Raw genomic sequence first — 22,581 nt, 5'->3', positions numbered from 1 at the left:
TCTTTTGTGGCCTCTAAGAGGTTTTTCTTCCAGGACCTCCGTGTAATTTAGCTACATCAATCTTCACTAAAACTCAGCATCTTTTTCTTCTCTGTCCCTTCTGAAGAAAAAGCATCCTGCACAGCATGATGCAGCCACCACCATACGTCATTGTGAAAACAGTGTGTTCAGAAAAAGGTGCAGTGTTGGTTTATAGTGGCATGTTTCTACAGGTTGGCCAAAGAAGTTCAGTTCTGAACCAGGACGATTGTCGCGTCCCCTACACCGCAAACAGGACTTAATATTATTTTCTTCCACCAAGGGGTTTCTTCTTACCACTTTTCCAAATTGATCAGATTTGTCAAAAATCCTCCAGAGTTACAATTTCATAACCTTAACATGCTACTTTTTGTCCATCTGTTTAGCAAAATCTCATTAAAGAGCTTGAAAAGTTAGCTTGGAGTTATGACATGACAGCATTTGAAATTGTTCAAGGGGCTTTTCAAGGTACTGGATGAGGAATCCATTCTAGCTCATCAGTCGGGGTAAACAGACGGCACCGGCAGCAGCTCACCTGGTCTCTGGGTTGTATCCCAGGATGTAGAAGAAGGAGTCGATCCGGGCTTTGAACTCCCGGGCAGCAAAAATGTCAGAGAAATGGGAAATGTTGCATTTCCCCCTGCAGGACAGAAGACAAAACTTCTTAAGACACGAACAGTGACATGACAACAACAAGCCTGAGCAGAGGAATCTGGAATTAAAAGCTTTTTGGGTTTTTAATTATTTGAGGGTAAAAAAAAAAAAAAAAATCCAGGCAGCAGGTTTCTATTGTCATTCAGTGACTGCTGACTTGTGATGAGGCATCAGACTGCGCGCTGAAACCGTAAACATCAGCTCAACATGTCTGCTTCAACCCAGCGCCTGCTGCTGAGGTGTTGGAGACAGACGCCACAGAGATCTAGAGAGATTTTCAACCTGCCTGCACCCCCACCACCCAAAACCCCAACCCTCCACAATGAGCAGGAGGAGCAGGAGGGGAGGGGGGCGAGGCTCTGACCACATCTTGATACCATTTCCCGTTTCCAGCGCCCTGGTGTCTGACTCTATCAAAATAACAGACATCACACGCATGCGGGGCTCTGCTGCCACGCACAGAAACAGCATCTTCCTCTCCCCGAAAAGATTAAAGGGCGCTAAAGCGAGCCGACTTCGGAGAGCTGCGGCATTACAGCATCCCGCTGGAATTCCCTCCCGTTTATCTAAAGCCTGGAGAATAAGTCAAATCAAAGGGAGCTCTGTGTAGGAGAGGTTGCAGCTAATTTTCCCTGAAATCAGTGGTTTCTGGAAGACATGGCTTTACTGCTCACACATGGTTCTGGTTGGAGAGGAAAAGGGGGGGGCGGTGGAGTGGGTAAAGGAAAGAAGGGGCGAAGAGACGAAGGCGGGGACAAAAAGTGCTTTTTTTTTTTTTTTTTGACTGCGCCTGCACGCATTGTTGCTGACGTTAAGGAGAGACGGCCAATGCTGCACCGCAGAGCAGCAGACAGGTGCGTCTCTGCGAGTTTGATGCTGAGGCACATTAAAAGGAGGAGTTATTGTGTCTATCTTCACACATCTTGTGAATTTAATAACCCTTTAAGTGGTAATTACATGGATTTTTACCTGCTCAGTGTTGCAAACCAGCAGCATCATCATTTTACTGCTTGCAAAATAGAAATCTGGGTATTTATTACAGGACTGTGAACTGGAGAGGCCAAGGGATTACATTCAGGTTGTTCTCATCTTAAAATACAACTAATGTAGTTTAGCTCTAATCAAAAAGTGTATTTTATTTTTTTGATGCAAGAAGTTTTTCTCCCAAGATTATAATATACATGTGTGTGAAAATCTAAATGTGTAACAATCACAGTATAGCGACAAAAAGAAGGAAAGCATGTGAACCTAATGGACACCAGAGGGCGCCATTAAAAAGTGCCTCAAATGTTTCTGTAAAACTGGCACAAGACAAAACAAGGGAGCTAAATTATCCAACATTTAAGATTATACATTTAGAGTATCTCACATCTGTTATTTAAAACGTCAGGCAGACGGCTGAGATTAAACACACCTCATACAGTTTAAACAAATCCAGGGAGCTGTGATTACAAAGCACCGCACTGTTTGTACCTGAGAGCAGCAGCATGATATGTGTCCACGTAGTCGGAGATGAAGAGCTCTCGACTCCTGACCACCGGGTCTGTGATGACCAGCTCGCGACCAGAATCTGCAGGAAGGGAGACATGAATGACATGAATCTTCTGTAAACCCGTCGCTTCACCACAAAGAAGCAACAAACACCGACTTCTTCCATCTCTTTCGTCTCATTCATGAGGTCATGAGCACAGGTTTCATGTACGCAGCTCCACATTTCGCTGCCTCGACACAGTCGACCTTCACGCTTGCTGAAGTGACCTTGGCGCAAGCCGACACAGATCTGGTCGAGAGCCGTGGCACGCTGGGGCCACCCCGCTCCGGCCTTGTGACCACAACTCTGAAAAATCCAGCTCTCCTGGCTGCAGGGACAGACTGATAACGGCAGCGTGCTGTGTGGAGCTGAGGCAAAAGCTTTCAGGGTTTTTAATGGTCGATATTGATTTCAGGTTTTCTTTAAGGTTGGATTCTTAGTGGAGCTCCATTTTCTTTCTGATTGCTGATTACATGGTCATATTATTGGTTCTTTGATAGTAACACTTTTTATTCTGTTTTTATTAATGTTATTATCTAGTTTATTGCATTTTTAAGCTAATGCACATTTTTACTGTTTTACCTTGAATGACTGCTTTGCCAAGTTTTACATTATTTTTCTGGCTTAATAATATTTTAATTTAGGATTTTCTGCTTACTTGCATTCTGTTCCTTTGCTTTTAACTTCTACAAAACACGTTGGCTTACATTTGAGGATAAAAACAGCTCTATGAATAAAATCTAACCAAACAATTAAATATATTAATATATCGCTATTTTATCTGCTGGTCTCAAGTCAGAGCCAATGACAGAGTTCCTATACATGTTTTCATTTCAAAATTTCTATTTCTTAGGCTAAAATGTCTAGATTTTTTTTTCCATTAGTTTTTATTCTAGTGCAAAAATATTCACTTTGAACTGCAGGGACACTAATCTTTCCTTAAGGTTTCAAGGCGAAACACACAATAAAAACTGAACAATATATCATCAATAAATGCGAGTATGTGCAACATTCATACTTCTGGAGAATGCTTGGAATGCAGTATGTGTTGGCTAATATAATCGAAAGGTCAAGGGGTCGCACCTTGAATGATGTTGCGATATTCAGCCTGTTTAATGGGTTTCACAGCAGAAGATGCTCAGACCAACTATCAGACCACAGTCCTCAGAGTGCTGAAGGCCACAGAGAGGCCTGGGAGCACGGGTAGGTCAAAAACCACAACAACAACCAGTCAAGAGTTATGTGAAGAAAAGATCACAAACGTCATGTAAGTCAATGTTAAAGCCACTTCATGTATTAAGAATTATTAGATACTGGTCCTTTAGAAAACTGTAGTTGAGAGAAAAAAAATGTAAAAAACATTTTTCTGACTGTATAGAAACGAAAAACTTTCCTTCGCTGATTGATTCATATTTGCACAGCAGCTTTAAATTTGTGATCAAGTCTGATCATATCTTAGACTGAAACATTCTTTTTACCATGTACACAGTGAGGCAAACGGGGTGAGAACAGATGAGTTATTTTGTCATTTATTTTATCCTAAAGAAAGTTTAACAACAGACTTAAAATATATTACAGTCTCATTATTGCAATGTGTTCTCATTTTGGGGCAATGACAATAAAATGGAAATGGTTTATGGTTACAGCTAATGATGTTTAACTTAGCTGTGATATCTTTAAACACAGTTTAGCAATGTAAATGTGTTGTTAAGGTTTATCCACATATCCATGCTTCCTTCCAGTCCTCAGATTTGATACCGAGCAGCAAACTGTCCTTGACACGGCCCGTGTTCCTGTGGATGTGTATGTGTGAGAGCACGATGAGTCCTCTGGCGCTGACGGTGTCGAGAGTGCGTGTGCTCAAGGGCCACATGACACCGCGGGTTATTAACACTTGACAGTGCCGCTGTCTGGCCTGAGGGAGTGTTACCCAGGGAACAGCACGGATCCACGCCATCGGCTTGGCTGCCTGGGATAGTGTCATCTGGTTTCTGTTTGAGATGCAATTCACAGCCAGCTCTCAGACTGGGGGGAGCACAGACAAGCATGTGTGTGTGTGTGTGTGTGTGTGTGTGCGTGTGTGTGTGTGTGTGCGTGTGTGTGTGTGTGAGGCTGGCGATGCGCGGAGATAAGGGTATCTATTTTTGTGCCTGGTGTGGATGTGTCGAAGAGCCCGCGACCCGCTCTCACCGTTCTCATTGTTGCGATCCTGCACCAGGTGCTGGTACACGGAGTCGGGCACCTCCGACTGGCGGTAGTACCATTTCACATTCATCAGCAGATGGTCCCGTTTACTCTGAAACACACACAGAGAGGGAGAGAGAGAGAGTGAGTGAGCAGGAGACACGGAAAGCTTCCACAGCAAGATAAACAGACATCATTTTGTTTGATTACAACGTCACAGGCTGGCCTTTTTGGCAAGCGGCGACTCTGTGCAGATGCATTGTTCATGACTAACGCAGAGACGCCAAGAAGCCTGCAGAGACACAGAGTCAATTAAAAAGGGATTGCGGGGCATTTAGAGATTTAATTAGGTAAACAGTGGTGGAGGGAGGGAAAGGGTGGATCACTAATTTTTTTTTTTATTTCACCTTATGATTAAAAAAATAATTTTTCAACAATCTTTTGAGCTCTTTCTTAGAGCATATGCTTTCTATAGTTTCCACTTCATTTTCTTATTGCTGCCACCAACTGGGCACTTCATTAAGCGCAAGTCAGAAAGTTACTGTAATCTATTGTTTGGCCAGCAAGTGGCAGCACTAAGGCAATAAAAGAGCCTTTTCAAGCCAAAGGGAATTTAAAAAAAAAAAAAAAAAAAAAAAAAAAAAAAGAAAAAAGCAGAGACATGATGAAGGAAAGAGAAGGGTGGGGGGGAAGAGTTTGCACAGAAATCATAAAATCCGAGGCCCATGCTGAGGTGAAGGATGAAAAGGGCAAAACACTGTTTTCATTTCATGAAATGAAACATTTATTGTGCCTTCATATTAAGCCTAAAAGAGCGTCACAGTTGCTTAAGAGAGCACCAGGAGAGGCTGCTCTCGACTGGGTGCAGGAATGCGACACAGTCCCATTGGCCCGAGCCATCTTTATTACAGATTCGACTGCGGCGCGTCGAGCAAACACACCGAGACACCTGCACTACCTGCAGACAGAGGAGGAAACTATGCAGCGGGGTAAAAGGTTACGGTAATCAAAGCCAGACGCTTAACATCCGCCCTGTCCGCGTCCGAGTATGTGAGCGTGAGGTCAGAGCAAAGATATTTAAAGCCTACATTGTTATGCTCTGTCACCGAGGGAGGAGATGGAGCGCACAGGCAGCCAAGCAAATCATCACCTCCCTGAAACCTCGAGCCCACCTCTGCTTTATCCGTACTCTCCTTTACTTCTCACTACAGCCTCCAACACATCTTCATTTTATTTCCTCCTGTTTTTTTTTTTTTCTCCCACTCTCTGCCGTTCCTGAGCGGGGAGGGGAGCGAATAAGTGAGCCTGGACGTGTTAAACAGCAGCTGGCATGCAGTCAGTCAGCTGCATTTACTGCTCTGGATGATTACAGGAGCATGCACGCCACATTGTGCAGCCACACACAGACTCTTCTTGTGATTCAACAGAGACCCAAACTGATGGAGTGAGACAAGAAGCTCCCCCCACGTCGCCGCTGCACACCCCCACCCCAAAGCACACAGGCACACTGTGTGTGAAGAAATCTGTGCAGTGACGTCATCTCCCAGCAGTCAGCCAGCCTCGTCTTATCCACACGGTTTTCGCCTTCTAGGACTAACAGCAGAACGAGTCGTTATCTGGAGCTTATGCATATTTAATGACTTAAAGAGACTGTAAATGCTACCTGAGCGACATTCTCTGCTACGGAAATCAGAGTGCAAAGGCAGGCTTGTTCTGTTTTTGCTTTTTTTTTTTTTGTCATCAAAGAACGCATAATAATAAAAAAAAAAGTCAGACTAAAGACAACCCGGGGTGGAAAAACAAAAGCAGCTTCCCAATGATGATTTCATTTATCAAGAATTGCGCTTCTCAGACTATCCAAACCAATCTGGTCCAAGCTGAAAATGTAATAGCCCATTAAACCTAATAACTAAAGACAACAACTTCCATTAAGTGTTTGGACTAAACGGCAAGGAGGCTTTTTTTATTTTTTTGTTTTTGAGGAAATGTGGCACGCTGTGCTTTGCAGAGTTGTTTTAGTTGAGCCATATGAGAGGGCTCTGAGAACGAGTGGATGACTTAAGGTCCAGACTTTGAGACTAGCTTTGAGTCTTTGTTATTCTAGCCCTGTACATCTACTTTAGATGCCATTTTAGTCTGGAGACTTTTATCTTCTCTAAGCATGAACTCTGACATTCATTGAGGTCAGCGAGGCCTTTCGCGCCCTCCTGGATGAGTCATCTTTGCGATCTTGGAGTAATTTTGGTAGCAAGGTTCACCACTGTTACTCTCATTGTTGCTCACCAGAGTCTTGAAGTATTAGAAATAGCTTCATAAGCTTTCATAGTTTGTCTGAGCGAAAGGAAATGTTTCTTTGGATCTGGACAGGATGTGTTGCTTTATGAGTTGTTTTTTTTTTAACCCTACTTTGTTTTCAAAAAGGTTCTATTTAAGGGATTTCTTCATTATGCATGTCAGTCAGTAATCAGGCCTGGGTGTAGGCAGTGACGTTATGATTAATTATACTCAATCCATCATTTTACAAGGGAGGTAATTATATTTTCACATCGGGTCAGGTTGGCTAGGGGTTTTCCCCTTAAAAGAAAAAAAACCAACAAAAAAAAACGAGGTTATCTTTGATGTTGAATTTGTTTGACATCTGAGTGTGACAAAAAGAGCAAAAAGCATGAGAACACCCTTTTTTGTGCCACTGTACAACGAGTAGAAACATACAAGCACATTCACAGGGTTAATCTAAACTTACAAAAAGCAGATACCAAATGTTACTTCCACTATAATCAGCGTCTTTGTCACTGCAAGAGTAGCTGCCACTCACCAGAGCAGATTGCTGCTATGAAGCAGCGTTAAGCCCTCTCAGGCAAAAAAAAAAAAAAAAAAAAAAAGAGGGAGGGGGTGAAAGCTGAGAGAAAGGCGGAGAGTGCGCAACATATGGAGCACGTAGTGGGAGTGGAGCACAGCGTTCAATTATCGCAATTCTATAAACATGCTGGTTGGAAAAAATGAGTAGATAATGCAAGGAGAAAATGAAGCGAGATGACAGACAGTTCGGGGCCCGGCGAACAGAACTACTAGTTGCATTGTCTGGGTTTTGGCTAAGCCTGCCACGGAAAATGACAGAGCGAGAACATACGACAACCACAATGCTGAATTGATTAGAGACATTCCGTGCTGCCCCGTAGAGAGTTGAGGATGGCTGAGCCTCGCACAATGTCAGACATCTTTGTCTGTCCTGCCAGAGGCTAAACACAGCGCTGCCCTCCCTCCACACAGGCCATTCCACACAAGGAATGCTTCTGCACAAGGGCCAGGAACCTTCCTAGCTCGCTATCGAGAGGAAGAAATAAAACAAAAAGAGAGAATGTGGAAACAACTGGAGGTGATAAAAAAAGGGGCAAAGTAAGGAGAGACAAAGTAGCTGGATTAGGATAGGAGTAGTATGACCATCTCATTTCCTTCAGATGTTAAATGAAAGCCGTCCTCCTACTGCTTTACTGAAACCCCCCAGGGTACAAAGCTACCCCTTTATTCACTGAGGTGATATAAATCTGACAGTCATGCTTTGGGGGATGAATACAATGGCAACCCCTCCCTCCAGTGGCTCAGACTGGCCTGTGGCGTTCTTCGGCTTACCCATCAGACAGGGATTACGGCACAGGAGAGCCATTCCTCAGAGGGTAAACATGACGAGGTTTAAATATATACTCGGTCTGTCAAAATTTCTTCTATAGCAAAACAAACAAACAATGCATTCACCTCGGTGTTCCCAGCAGCCAAGACAAACCCGAGAAGTGTATGAGCCAGTTAATTCTGCCTCTGACTGGCTAAAGGTGGCTGGCCCCATAGGTCCATAATGGCTGCGCAGTGTTCTTTGTGTGGCCGCATGTGTGTGCAGTCAACTCTGGAGCCAGGGCCCCTGAATGCAGCCACAATACTACAAAGATAGGGAGTAAAAGGGGGTGTGCAGGGGTCAGCCTTTATAAGTGCTGTCTCTACATGTGAAAAGAACCAGCTAGGTCATTTGATGAGGGGTGAGAGGGGGGAGCTACAGATGTATACACTTAAAAAGATGGACTGAGAGAAGTATGGATTCGGGTTTAAAGAACAAGTGAATGATGGTGATTTTTTTCATAGCAAAACACATTCCAGTTAGTGTTTTTATTTTTATAGAGCCAACGAAGCAGCTGGAGCTACAGATTTATGGGCAAAATTATTCGCACAGATCAAAACTGTTGGTGAAAATAACTCGTTTATTTTAGCTGAACATTCATATAATCACATCCACTGAATTTCTGCACCTTACTTTATTAAAATAGAGCTGTATTTAGGTTTTTAAAAACTAAATTAAGACTGAATATGGCTGTGCAGATGGATGAATTAAGCGTATAGGCGATGGGCCAATGGTTGCCTTGATTATTTTATGGATGGATACAAATCCTGCACAACAGATAATACAGTTTGGAAATACAAGTACTATGCCGTGCTAAATTTTCTGTACGTCTCTTAGAAAATGTAGACCCCTCCCTCAACTCTGAGATTCTGAAATAGCTTCAAACATTTCCAAATCCAGCAAGCTCCATGACAGCTTAAAGCTCAGACAAGAATTACAACACAGCAAGTTTGCTTTAATAGGTTCAGCCTACCTGCTGAAAAACTGAGCTCAAAAAGTCGCAGCTTGAATGAACAGCCTACGTAGAAAATACTGATTCCTTTAAAAGCGGTTTCTATATCTGTGAGCTTCCTCTGACTTTATTTCTAAATACCAAATGATGCCGAAGACAGCTAACTTTAAATATTCACTCTAAAGAGTGTTTCAGCCTTTGTTTTCTGTAAACACTGAACTGATACTGAAAATTGCTAACCTTAAGTGTTCTTCAATCGGCAACATCCATAAGACCAAAGTATGAATGTTGCATTCACAGATGTGTGATTTGGACTATTCACCGGCGGCTGTGGTCGAAACACTACTCTTTCTGTTTTATGATTGATTATTTTTAGGGATGCACCGATACCCGATATTTATATTACCGTTATGGCTGAAAACTAATATTTACCAATATTATCAAATATATTTAACAGCCCTTTCAAACACCATTAAAAACAGCCACACAGCTGACATTTCCCCTACAATCACACTGCATCACTATCACATAACCAAACAAATACCACACAATCAACCTCCTTCCCCTCTTGAAAAACACACACAGTTTGTTAAACATTGGTTGTTAAGATCAGCCCAGTTTTATTTATCAGGCCGATACCATCATGTTAAAATATGACTAACATACCAATGTCATTGCTATGACATGCATGTAACATGCATCCCTTTTTTTTTTTTACATTCTGGTTTTAACATGCAGACAATGAAAAACAGTGCAATCCAGAGTTGGCCACATGTAAACCAGATGTAGCAACTAAAAAGTTGCCCAGTTCAGGTTCAATGTGGACAGTTTCTACCCAAATTCTGGGATGGATCACATATTGAGGATCCCCTTATCTCATGACATTCTCTGGGTGAAGTGGAGGAATCAAAGGTTGCGTTGGGATTTGTCATCCTGGCTGCTGTCATAATGTTGTGCCAACTCTAAATACCTCCAAGTTTCTCTCAAATTTGCTGAAACTAGCATTCACTTTACTGCCATCCTGTCAATTACAAGCCATAAGCTTAGACTCTGATGCCAGATTCCTCCTGCTCTCAGCACCTTACTAATGGGGCTTTGCTTTAAACAAAACCAGATCCTCCTGCTTCCACACGACAGCCTCAGCAGTGCACCTTGTTAACAGGAAACCTCTGTTTATTTTCTGCGCTTTCCAAACACTCTCCTCTTCCTCTGCCAAGTCTTTTAGTGACCCACCGCCTCCACAGTCAGCGCACACACTTCCCGTAACATTGGTGACAACGGCAGCCGGGCTCTATGGCTTCCTTCAAGAGGTGGCAACCAGGAGTGAGGAAGCCGAGATAGATCTCAAACTTGCAGACAAAGGAGATGGCGCAGAGCGAGGCGAGGCGGGAGGAAAGAAGGGGGAGGAGGTCAAACAGACAAGAGCGGCAGCAGAGACTGGATGTTAGGAAGGAATGCCAAGCAGTTCGACTCTGCTAGGAGGCTGCAGAGCTAACAGCGTAGTTAGCTAATGCCTCAGGGGTAGGGGAGCATTTGGTATGTTAGATCAGGGCTGGTGGCTGTGTGACAGCGACACCGGGCTCAAAATGGCTGGAAGGGTGGCGTGGGGGAATGTTCACCTTGCCTGTCGCTAGAGAAGAGCAGGCAAGACCGAAGAACAAAAGGCTGATTGAGGCATTTGGAGGCAGAGATGAGATCTGGGAGGACTAATCTGCTGCTCCAACATGATAAGATTAGAGAAGGGATGGCAGGAAAAGCTGGCTGGGAAGATCACACATATACTTGTATAAACACGCACACAGTAAGATGATGGATCTGATTGGAAAGGTTTCCCCCCCCTCCCTCATTTTCTCCTAGTCTCACCGAGACGGAGCGATGTGCCAGCACACCAGTGCTCAATAAGCACTTCCATCTGGACGACAGAACTCCAGCACGCGCTCCAAAAACCTGTGTATGTGTGGCAAAGTATACTGGCTGGATACAAAGGATCTGCTGCGGTCATACAATCTCCAACATCTCAGTGACTGACAAGGGAGATTGTTTTTCAGGACAGATCACAAACTAACAGTGTGAAGACGTCCTTAAAGATTTTGCTTTCTTGTCACTTTTAGTTGTTTTAGATCCAACTAATTCTAATGTTGAACAAATCTTTGCATTTTTTTTTAATTCAGCTACAGTGGAGGGTTCTCAGCATCTACTGAATTAAAGTTTCTGGTTGTTTAGCTGTTTTAGAGGACCCATCTCTGGGCTTTTCAATGTTGAATGACCCAAGTTTGCTTGAGCTTTAGGTCATAACTTAATGAGCAGAGATTTTCCGTCAGAACTGTTTGCTAGAGAGCAAAATGTATTAAACCATCCAGGTCCTGAAGCAGCAAAGCAACCCCAGACCATCTCACCACCACCCTGTTTGACTCTAGGTTTAAATGGTTTCACTTTTGTCTCACCTAGGTACAGTCTATTTTCTCAAAAGTCCTGGGGATCATCAGGCCGATTTTTTGGCCGATTTTTTGGCCTTGCCTGGAACTCTCCATAGACACTGTTTTTGCAGGAGGATCTGGTTAGCCGAGTCTTTCTTATTGTTGAAATACAAATACTGACCATAACTGAGGCTTGCAGTGCTTTAGATGTTGTTCTTGGTTCTTCTGTAACATCCTGCATCAGTCACCAACTCACTCTTGCTGTAATTTTGTAAGGCTAACCACTCCTGGGAAGGTTCACCACTGTTCTTTGGTTCTCATTGTGGTTTGCTGGAGTCCCAAAGCCTTAGAAATGGTTTCTAACCCTTTCCAGACTGGTAGTTGTCAGTGACTTTGTTCTCGTCTGTTCATGAATGTCTTCAGATCAAAACATGATGTGTTTTCTCTAAGTTTTTCTTAAGCCTACTTTTTGTCTGGCAGGTTCTTTTAAAGTAAATCTCCAGTTGACAAAATGAAAATTCAAAATAAATCTGTAATTGGGGAAAACATTGTTTGTATGGAGTGTGTATACACGCAAACCAAGGAGATCAGAGAAAGTATCATTCATTTCCTAACCCTGCAGTGGAGTGGTGCCGGTTGGGTGTAAGCGGTAAACTTACACAGGATCAGTCTGTCAGAGCCAGCGGCAGCACAGTCTGACTCCTATCCTTATTGGGTTTCAATCTACACTCTTTGCTACCTATTGCCTCCTGGGTCTTCTTCTTTGAGGCATGTATAATAACACTAAACAAATGCTGATTACAATGTTTGAGAGGGAGGACTGTGCACAAGCTGCTTCCCTGCCTGGCAGCAAGAACAAATGGAGAGAGTGTGGGAGGAGGAGGCAGAGAGGAGGTGAGGTGAGACCCAGCTGTGGTGGCGCTGCTGGCAGGACCTCTGCGCCGCGTCTACACAGGGGTCTCTCTCTCTCTCTCTACTTTTTTTTTTTTTTTTTGGCTTGACCTGTTTGGATATTAAATCGGCACCCTCTGCTTTGAACACACTGAGCCCATCTGTCAGCCCAGGTCCATATTGGATTGGATGAGCATTAGCTGAGTCAAAGTGGGCAGATTTACTCGTTTCTCTTTGTGTATGTTGGGTGAGTGCTTTTTAGGCGTGAGCGCCCATCCCTGACTTAAATCCAACCTCCCCCAGTCCTGGACCCCAGAAGACAAACATAAAATACTTTGACTGACTCACTAGCTGCTTTACTGTGCAAATTAATGACAGGCAGCAACACATCTGAGGACATTAACAGGTCCTGGTCTCATCCAGACAAAAGACAGATAGAGGAGAGGAGTAGAGGGGAAAAAGACGAGGGGGGTTGAGTCACATGAAATTCACAGATGATACTAATTAAGACTTCAGGGCTGAGGGCCGCTAATGGCGGATCGTACAGGCAACAACAGGCCCCCTTTACACAGTGGAGGGTCACAAGCCCAGCACATGACTGCTCCATCTGAGGTCTAACACATTGCTCCACTCCATTTTAGGAACAAAGAGGGCTAATTGGAGCCGTATTTGTTTAATCTCCCCTTTTATATAAATGCTTCCCAAAGGCAGAGGCAGCATGACGAATCCATCGAGCTGACCATGGTGCTTTCCCTTCCAGACACCGTGAACAGCAGTGAGAATTGAGAACACTAATGTTGACTACTCGCTTCATGAAAAAGCTACGCTGCGTCCAACTCAAATATTTGTCTTTGCCTCCAACACACTTCTGCCGCAGGGCAGTTTTTAGCCAAGAAACTCAAGAAGAGCTAAGTGGTGGTAAAGAGAGCAGCACTGTTTCAGGCAGAAGGAGAGGTCTTATGAAGAATATACTCTGGAGGAATTACCTGAAGGACAATTATAGGTCCATCCGGGACCTGAAGAAACATTTGTGGTGATTTAGTCTAAATTTGAATGCAGTACTTAACAAAGGTTTGTGCTACAGCTACAAACTTTAATGTCTTTTTACTGGGATTTTATGTAACAGACCAACACCAAGCAGCATGTAATAGTCAAGTTTGTTTAACACGCAGGGCTAATTTTCACTGTATGAACCGCATCCAGTCTTTTGCAGTGCACACACGTAGAGACTGAGAATTTTATCCATTCATTTTAGCAAAACAGGTCAGATTAGATGGAGAGTAAATGTTCATATGAATTTAAAAGTTTTGCCACAGATTCTCAGTTAGATTGAGGTCTGGACTTTGCATTCTTTGATGCAAACTGCGTCATTATGTTCCTGGCAGTCCATTTAGGTTCGCTATCCTGTCGGAAACTGAACCTCACATTTTTTTGCGACCAACAGGTTTTTCTGTAAAAATGATCCTCCGTTAGCTTCATCTATCCTCCTATAATCTCTGATCAGCTTCCACACGTCCCAACTGAACATCCCCCCCACCTTGTTTCACAGTAGGCATGAAATGGTCTCCACTGTTAGCCGTCTCACACAAAGCATTTTGGCAAGAGGTCAATAAGTTCAATTGGATTATGTCAAACGTCAAGTACATTTTCTTGTGTACATTTTCAGAGTTACAATAAACTATTAGGTTCTTCCTGGATTAATGATATTCCTACCCTGCATATACTGGTAGATTTGCACTTATGATAGAAGCTGGAATGATATCGAAGTCATGTTGGGAGTTTCCATGGTCTTCACAATTATTTTGTTGGTCTTTTCCATTAAATTCCCAAGAAAACAAGCAAGAAGTTTGTGGGTTTTAATGTGACTAAAAGTGTACAGCTTAAGGTTTTCTTACACCATAGCGCATTCGTCAGTGTAGATGTGCATGTGTATGACCTAAGACTTGTCTGGTCCGAGGATAATACTGATGAGTCAGAACTGCAGCCTAAAATGTGGTTTAATGCTAACATTAAAATATTGATGTACTTTGTGTTGCTCAGCTGTTTAACCACTTGGCGTTTTATGATCATAGAGTGAGAAGGTAATGAGAATTCCTTTGAACACTATCTGGTCCACTGCAGCAAAGCAAAGCTCACAGGGAAGAGTGTGCAGGAAGGATGTCAGCTTGTGCATTTGTGTGTGTGAGTCTGCATGGATTTACCATATTGGATGTCTGCCCAGGCAGATAATCCAAAACCCTCTTGTGTGTACGACCACCAGTGGCAGTCCCGAGAAAGCTGAAGCAAAGATAGAGCTGTGTGCTGATTGAGTGCTGTGAAGAATGGCTGGAAATGAGAAGGTTTGCTTTAGGCAATGCTAATCAATGTCTCACCTTAGTGTAATTGACACGGGGACACACACACACACACACACACATACACACACACACACCTTTTTAACTGACGGGCTTAAGTGTAGGTTTTCGGAGCGATGTGTGTGAAGGGCGGAAAGGTTGAGTGTGCAAAGGAATGAGTCAAAAAAGGTTTTCGTGGTTTGAGAGAGATGATAAGAACTGGTGGCAAAGGAGTACGTGTGCATGTTTATGTGAGCAGGAAAGCATTGGTATGCATTATCTTAGTGCAGGTGTGAGGCCATCAGAGGACTGTCTGGAGGGAGCAGGCTGGTTACTGGTAACATGTTATCTCAAGGTCTGAAATAGTTACAGTTTCAAAAACTTCTAAAACTTTCAGGAATGTCCCTGATAAGACCTGTTGTTAGAGCTGCACAGATCAAACAGAGATCAAAATCAGCAGATTTTCTGTCGATCTGCATGATTGACGGTTGATGGGGCTGGATGATATCGCTGCAAAACATCAAAATATAGAAGGGTTTCATATTAGTTGATACCCACAATTATTGAGTATTTTCTTATTTTAAATATCTGAAATAATACCATACAAGTGACCTGATATTTCATGCATTCTCCGGTTTTCTCTCAGGTTGTTGTACTTATTTTCTACTTTTACTCAACACCACATGGTGAAACTGAAACATAAGTTACTCAACAGTCTGTTGCTAGGTAACCAAAGCGTGAGTTAGTTAGTTAATATGATGCCACCAACCTTGCTTAGCAGCTAATGTCTTTCCTCTGCCTACATCCCCCCAGAATGCCATGCGATTCTGGTTCGGAGTATAGTGGCATTATTGAATATTCTGTCTGACGTACTTATTATTGCTATTGCAATGTTGTTAGTGATTTATTGACCAGCATTAACAAATAATACTAACAAATTTGTTCTGTCATCCCAATTCTTTCAACACATCAAAATCATCTTTGTCACTCAAACTCATCTAAAAAAACACATCTGATGCGCTTTTTTTGAGTTTGTTAGGGATACATACTTGACATAAAAACAGGGATCTTCTAATTCCTTCTTTTTCTAATAGATTCAAAGCTACATCCATCAAGGAAGAAGAACCGATGTTTCTCTTTTGTGTAATTCAACTTTTAAAAAATTATTCAGTCAAAGTCGATAACCCAAACTTAAAAGAAAACTGGAAATCAGGCAGAAAAAGGGGCACACAGCTTTTTGGAGTACATTTATGATCCCCCCCCCTAACAACACAGATGCCAAAGCTAATTTCCGCAAACATGCACGCAAATACAAACACGGACACCCAGGAGGAAGAGGAGTGGAGATAACCAGCTTCAGATAGAGAAAAATAAAAAGGAGGATGGGTAGTGAAAAGCGTGCAAACACAGATCTTAACGGCACGTGTGAAACTGGACAGACGACATTACACACTGCCTTGAAGAAAACGCGAGCTTGAACATTTGTGATTGTACTGTTTTTATCTGCTTCTAAAGATATCCATCTCTCAGTCCATCCGCACCCTTCCTCTATCCGCGTCTGAAGGTGACCTCGCCTGTCTGTCCGTCTCCAGTGATGACACTGGCCGTATCAGTAATACATCATGTAAGCTGTGTATCAGCCAGATGCTGCTTGAGCTGAGCAGTGGGTGGTCTGTCAAGCACGCTCGGGTTGTACAATATGCAAATAATCACATGCAAATTACCTGCCTCAGAGTGTGACAGTATATCAGCAAAAGATGCAAATGAAACACGCTAGTCGATGCTTGTCTGAAGATTTAAAGAGGTTGCGGGGCCCTTTTAACCGAAACACAGTTAAAATGGCACTCAGAGAAGCTGCGGTATGAACTCTGGAGAAGACCTGGACTGCGCACACACATGCACACACGCACACACACATGGACACAGAGGCCAGAAGCTTAGAGCAGCCTCCTGCTGTGCAGCAACAAGAGGTGTATTGTAGACGACACAGCTGCAATAACAAGGCTGGCTCAGTTCTGGAGCGAGATGGGCTGCGCGACCCTCAGACTACAGCGCCGATGATTAAGGACGAGGTTAAGCGCGAGCCAGGAAACCACGTTTGTAAAATGTGTAAACTGATAATAAATTTTAAGTCACAGTGATAAAACATTTTACTTCCCTAAATGTGGAGCGAGTATAAAACCGGTGTAAATTCTCACTCTGCAAGGTCATGGTATTTCTAAGTGCGTCAATAAAAGAAAATGGACTCCCGTCCTCGTTTCTCGGAAATCTTTTATCCTGTCATCGAAAGGCCTCTCCGGTTCGGATTATGGACTGAGAGTTATTGACAGGACATGTTAACAATGAAGCTAATGGGTGATTAAAACCACAGAAATCTTTAAGATGAAAGCTAAAAAAAAAGAAAAAAGAAAAAAGAAAAAACGACGGGGGGAGAAGAAGAGGTGTCCTGTTTCTTTTCAAACAGGTGTAGCTGAGTTTCTATATATACAAAAGATTCAATGTCGTTTATTTTAAAAGGGGAAATAAATCAAGAGATACAGTTCCCTGAAAGTATTCATGCCCCTTGAACTTTTCACGTTTTGTCATGTTACAACCACTATTTTATATGGCAGACATACAAAGTAGTAAGTAAATGGAAGGAAAATGCTTCCCAAATAATCTGTAAAAGTGCAGGCTTTTAATAGCTTTTCAAAATTTCATCCCATCAGCCCTCTTTACACCGACACCCATGAATAAAATCCATGTTTTAGAGGTCGCCTAATCAGGGAACACAGTCACGGATTTGTTTAAACCACGGTTGGGTTTCATTTAAACATCTCATTGGGCACCGCTTCATCCTGCAGCCCCTTTTAGTCTGATACCCCAAGAGAAAATCTGGTGTAATTGTGGGAAAAGCTGCTTCTGCCATGTATTAATTTAAACTCTGAGCTGTTTTCCTTCCATGTTACACTCATGCACTTTGTGTTGGTTTATCACATAACATTCCAATAAAGTACATTAAAGGTTGTGGCTCCAACATGACAAAATGGAGAAAAGTCATGTTTGCTTACGATAAACAAATGTGTGAATATCTATAAAAATATGTAAGAACATAAAAATACTACAATAAAAAGCTTGGATAAAATAACTTCAAGATAAGCTGATAAGCTGATATTTAATCAGGGTAAAAACTGGTAGTAAAAGAGGAAGGGCGTACCAATGTATAAATTATTAATATTAGAGCAGGCGAAGCAACAGACGAATCCTTCTGTATTTACTGAGCAGATACGCTGTGAATACTACACAAGAAGCTGCAGATATTCTAGCTGTAGTGCATTAAAATTCCATCTGTCGAGCTCAATGCTTTTGTAGTATATTCAGCCAGATAAGGTTGTGTATTTTGTAAAAAAAAAAAAAAAAGGTCTACATGTTGCATTGAAACAGTGAACGCATGTTTTCAGCCGGGCCAATCTAAACGCAGCCCCAGCGCTGCAGACTTCCCAAACTGTAAAACCATAAAAACACAAATGGTTAAGTAAACAATTCCTCACTAATTGTGAACAAGAGGGAAACAGTTGAGCAGTGATGAACAGTGTGTGTAAAACACGGTGGTTATCGTTCACACACCCACACGCACGCACACACACACACACACACACAAGGCAGGGAGCACCCACAGAGACGAGAGAGCGAGACAAAGAGGTTGAACAGCACACAAACATCTCGACTCGGTGCAACCCGTGCACATCAAAGCCTTCTCCGCCCATTTATCTGTGCCTGCCTGTAAATCAAAAAGCGTTCTTTCAACATGCAAACACACGCGTACGCGCACACACACTTGCAAACTGACTGCATTTGCTTTGTGCAGCAGCAGCAACATTGTCCAGGATGGGGTAGGTGAGGTAAAGATTTTCCTGCAGACAAAGACATTGAGTGTTTTCTTCAAAAAGCTCTAGTAGGAGATGAGAAGTCAGTTTGTAATTAAGATCAGATTAAAAAAAAAAAGAAAAAAAAAAGCATCAGCATGTTCAGAGGAATGCACACACGCACACACACACACACACACTTATATAATCTGTGCATCCCAGTGTGACCATATGGTTTGGCGGGGACTTCCTTCCCACCACAGAGGAAGTGTCCGTTTACAGCGCACAGCTCAGTTGTCCGCCATTACATCCTGTCTCCCAGCTCTAAACAGCCCCGCTCAGGCGCAGCCCAGCCTTGGCTTTGAAGTCAAATCAAGCAGAAGGGAGACACAGTTCGCTACGCCGTGCAATTAGCATGGGCAGCAGATCTGTTGAAGGGCACGCAACCCAGGGTTTATGAATGAAGATGCTTCATGTTAAAACTGGTTGTTTTTGGGGGTTTTTTGCGTTTTCTTTTCTGAATCTCACCGTTTGGTGTCGCTGTGATTGACGTCCAACTGTCCTTGTGAGGAGGGCTGCGTTGGGCCCCCTTACAGCCGGCTCTCTGGAAGAGTGGACGAGCGTAATGGATTGCACGTGAAGAGTGATATGATCGGCTGATGATTGAATGATCCGGCAGACACAGACTAACAGTGTGTGGAACCCAACAGGGCGTGGTTATTGATGACTCTCTGGCACGGTGGGTATCATTGCCATGGCAGCCCATACATTATCATCGCAAGGCCACGCCCCCCCCACCAACGTCTTGAACCAATGGGCAGGCGTCGAGGTGGTTGAGGGAAAGAGGAGAATGCTGAATGTGCGACTTGATTGACACGGAGCCTCTTGTTTACCGGCGCCAGGGAGATTTGCATCTTTTTACAGCCGCCCCTCCTTCCTCTCCCCTCTCTTTCTCATTTCTTTCTCCTCTGCCACCCCCCCACCATCACCTCCACAGAGCCTTGCTGCCACAGTCCTCGCTGTTTTTGGCGTCTCTGCGTGAAGTGGATATTACCCCACCCTGCTGGTGAGATATTGATCAGCCTTCTCCACCTTCTTCTCCTTTCTTTCCACTCTTCACAGGCCACTGCATTGATTCTCCGTCTCTCCCCCCCCCAGAGCCCGCCAGCTAGGAGTGATTACACAGGCTGCTCACATACAGTGCAGCAAACACAAGCATTAGAGCCTTTTGGAAGGGGATGCGGGGAAATGTAGCCGGGCTGTACTTTAAAAGGCTATAAAGTTCAGCGGCTGCAGCACCAGCCTTGTGAAAACACTGCTTCTTTTCATTCTTTAAAGAGGGAAAAAAAAAGAAAGCGAGCTTAGTGTGACATATTACCACAATAAATACGGCTGTTACAGCATGTTAGCATAACACATAAGCCATCTGGCATCAAGCTGAATCTGCTATGGTGGTTTATCTTTTTTTTTTTTTTTTTCCTTTTTCCCCCCATGGCTCATGTTAAAGAGGGCTGTGGTAGAGGTTGACAGGTGGACTCCAGACACCTGGTGATTCTGTGCAGAGGCACACAGCGCTAATACAAGCTCCTTATAAGGAGCTGAGGTGCAGCACCCACCAGATAAAGACTATAAGCCTGCCCGCTTGAGTCAACATGGCTCATTTAAACAGCTAGGAATGAGTGTCGAAACTATACAAATACTTTAAAAGAGCAAATATCAACCAGGTACGGCTGCAGAGCCGGGAGGTTAAATATTAATTCAACTCCGTGCCACTAGGGGCGCACTAGTAATCAAATTTGTATTTCGATCTCAGCTCAGAATGACTACAAAACCAATGCAGTGGGAAAAAAAAGAAAGTGAAACTGAGTGTCAGTCATTGTGTGCTGTGTGCAATTCATGAGCAACTGCAGTAAATCTAATAATTTAGATGCTAAGCATTCAGGCGCTCTATGCCTGGGATATATGTGGTGACACATGTTGTTTGATACAGCCTCAAAAAAGTTTGAAAGGTTAAGAGTTGGAAAAAGTAATTCACAAACTAAATAAGTTGTTTCACTACCAAAAAAATAACCAAAGGGAACCTTTTCCATAAAGTTTGGTGATGTTTTTATTTTCCAGTAGTTTTTTTTTTAACTACTTTTCATTTGATCTGATTATTTGATATGAAACCAATTAATGCATTTTCAATTTATTTATCTCAAGACATACTGTTATTGCAACATTTGCCATATGCAATATTTAATCACCTACTTAGTGGCCAGTGTGATAAACTCTGCATACAGTTTAGTTAGTTGAGGGGATCGAGTCACACTGGGACGACACCATTTACGGTTTAACACAACAAACGCGACAGAAGAGACAGACTGTGGGAGGAACAACGCTTTCTGAGCAGAGTAAACAAAGTTGGGTGTATTACCTTGTAATAAAACTGGAATCAGTTTAACTTCATTCCTAAGCATGAAAAATAACAGCAGAGATCTGGTTCATTCACGTTGTTGGCGTCAAACAACAAAAATGGCCCAATTTACATGGTGTCTTTATGTAGAAGGAATTGCCAGCACTTATTAAAGAGATGTACCATTTCACTGTGACATATTCTAACCACCAATCCTCAAACTGAAATAAGACCCATGGTGTAAGATTACAGGTTTCCCTTGTAAATCTTGAAAATGCTCTGCATGTCCACAACCAAAGTATGGCTCGTCTAAACCGTGCAAACATCAGGAGCTGTTGCCTCATCTGTTCAGACCGGGGTAATAATTAGCAGACCAGCCCTCTGCTGCTGTTTACCATATGCCAGCTCCGCTAACAATAGCCCACAAAGTATGAAAGGTTTTGGAGGAGAAGTCTGTTAAGCGAACAAAGGCCAGTGTGGGCTGATTCAGCGAGTGCGGGCACTTATCTCATTGTAACCTCTCTCTGGCACCAGCAACAACCCAGCCGGGAGTCTAAAGCAACCGGGCCACAGGTCCCATATATTGTACACGCCCTCGCTGCCATTTGGCATTTAGATGGCATTTTCGCATGGCGACAAACTGTTTGCACCTAATTATGGTCAGTTGCTGCTGTGCAAAGGCGATCCTCACATGAGCCAGGCTGTTAAGACATGTTCTCACGAGAATAACGGCCGCTGCCACTTTTACAGGATCTGGATGGAAGATGATGGTCAGGATGGAGGGCCCACAGTGTGTAAAATGTTAACAGGTGCAAATAAATGTGGGAGTAAGGGCAGTGTGGACTTTCTCTTTCGTATTTCTCTCCGTTTCGATTACCGGCAGCAGTCCTCTTATTTGGACTAAACGTCGTCAACAGGTCCAAAGCTAATAAAGTTGGTTTCTGTCCAGAAAAAGGGGCTCACTTATTTTTAAAAAGTCCCGATTACAGCAAGGGTAAGTAAGATACTCCCATAAAAGCCGAGAGAAATCAGCTGGTGACTGGAAGCAGACTATTTTCAGCGTGATACTCTGGGAACCAGTCAGCCTTCTTTTAATGGAGACCTCCTTCCATCCCCCTCCAGACCCTGTCACCAGCCGGCCGATGGAAAAGTGTAAAGACAAGCCCCTCTTCGCTGCGCATGCTGACGAAAATGAAGGAAGTGTTTTGAGCAAATGTTTGCACAACTCGGCTCTACAGGAAGGAGAGGACGAGAGGTCGCCGACTCTCCACCAAGCGAACCCGGAAAGACCAGGGTCTCGATCACCTTCGTCGCTCCTCCTCTCGATGGAGAGAGTCTCTGCATTTGTACGCCGACTCCATTAGCCGCTCTGACAGGGTTGCACATTTAATCATCCCATTTCACCTGACAAGGAGTGTGAAGAAAGAACCAGAAGTGTGAATGTTATTTTCTTTTTTGTGCGTAGCCCTCTGTCGCGACAGTAAAAATATTTTGTGATGCCCACATCAAGGAGGAGACATAAAAGCAGAGCGATATTAAGAGAGAGAGAATGATAGAGATCTCACAAGAACAATCGGAGAAGCCAGATCAAACAGAGTTTCTGAACTCTGTTCTTTTGTAAAGCTTAGATCTGCAGCTATAATTCAGTTAATATTGAAATAAAGCAAAGGCAAAATGATCAACAGGCTCCAAAA

At 43.2% G+C, this 22,581-nt stretch overlaps 1 protein-coding gene across 4 annotated transcripts in view; it reads right to left on the bottom strand.

Moving 5' to 3' along the window:
- Positions 1-22,581, bottom strand: part of rerea (arginine-glutamic acid dipeptide (RE) repeats a) — a 180,676-nt gene that overhangs the window by 49,767 nt on the left and 108,328 nt on the right. For all 4 annotated transcript variants that reach the window (XM_007570934.2, XM_007570936.2, XM_016681116.1 and 1 more), the window contains exons 4-6: positions 4,394-4,499; positions 2,146-2,242; positions 554-658 (exon numbers count right to left, since the gene is read on the bottom strand). In XM_007570934.2, coding sequence (XP_007570996.1) covers positions 554-658; positions 2,146-2,242; positions 4,394-4,499 — 308 coding nt within the window. The remainder of the gene's footprint in view (positions 1-553; positions 659-2,145; positions 2,243-4,393; positions 4,500-22,581) is intronic.

This window comes from Poecilia formosa, unplaced genomic scaffold (genome assembly GCF_000485575.1).
Source record: "Poecilia formosa unplaced genomic scaffold, Poecilia_formosa-5.1.2 Scaffold270, whole genome shotgun sequence".
NCBI lineage: Eukaryota > Metazoa > Chordata > Actinopteri > Cyprinodontiformes > Poeciliidae > Poecilia > Poecilia formosa.
This window is presented reverse-complemented; position numbering and strand designations above follow the sequence as displayed.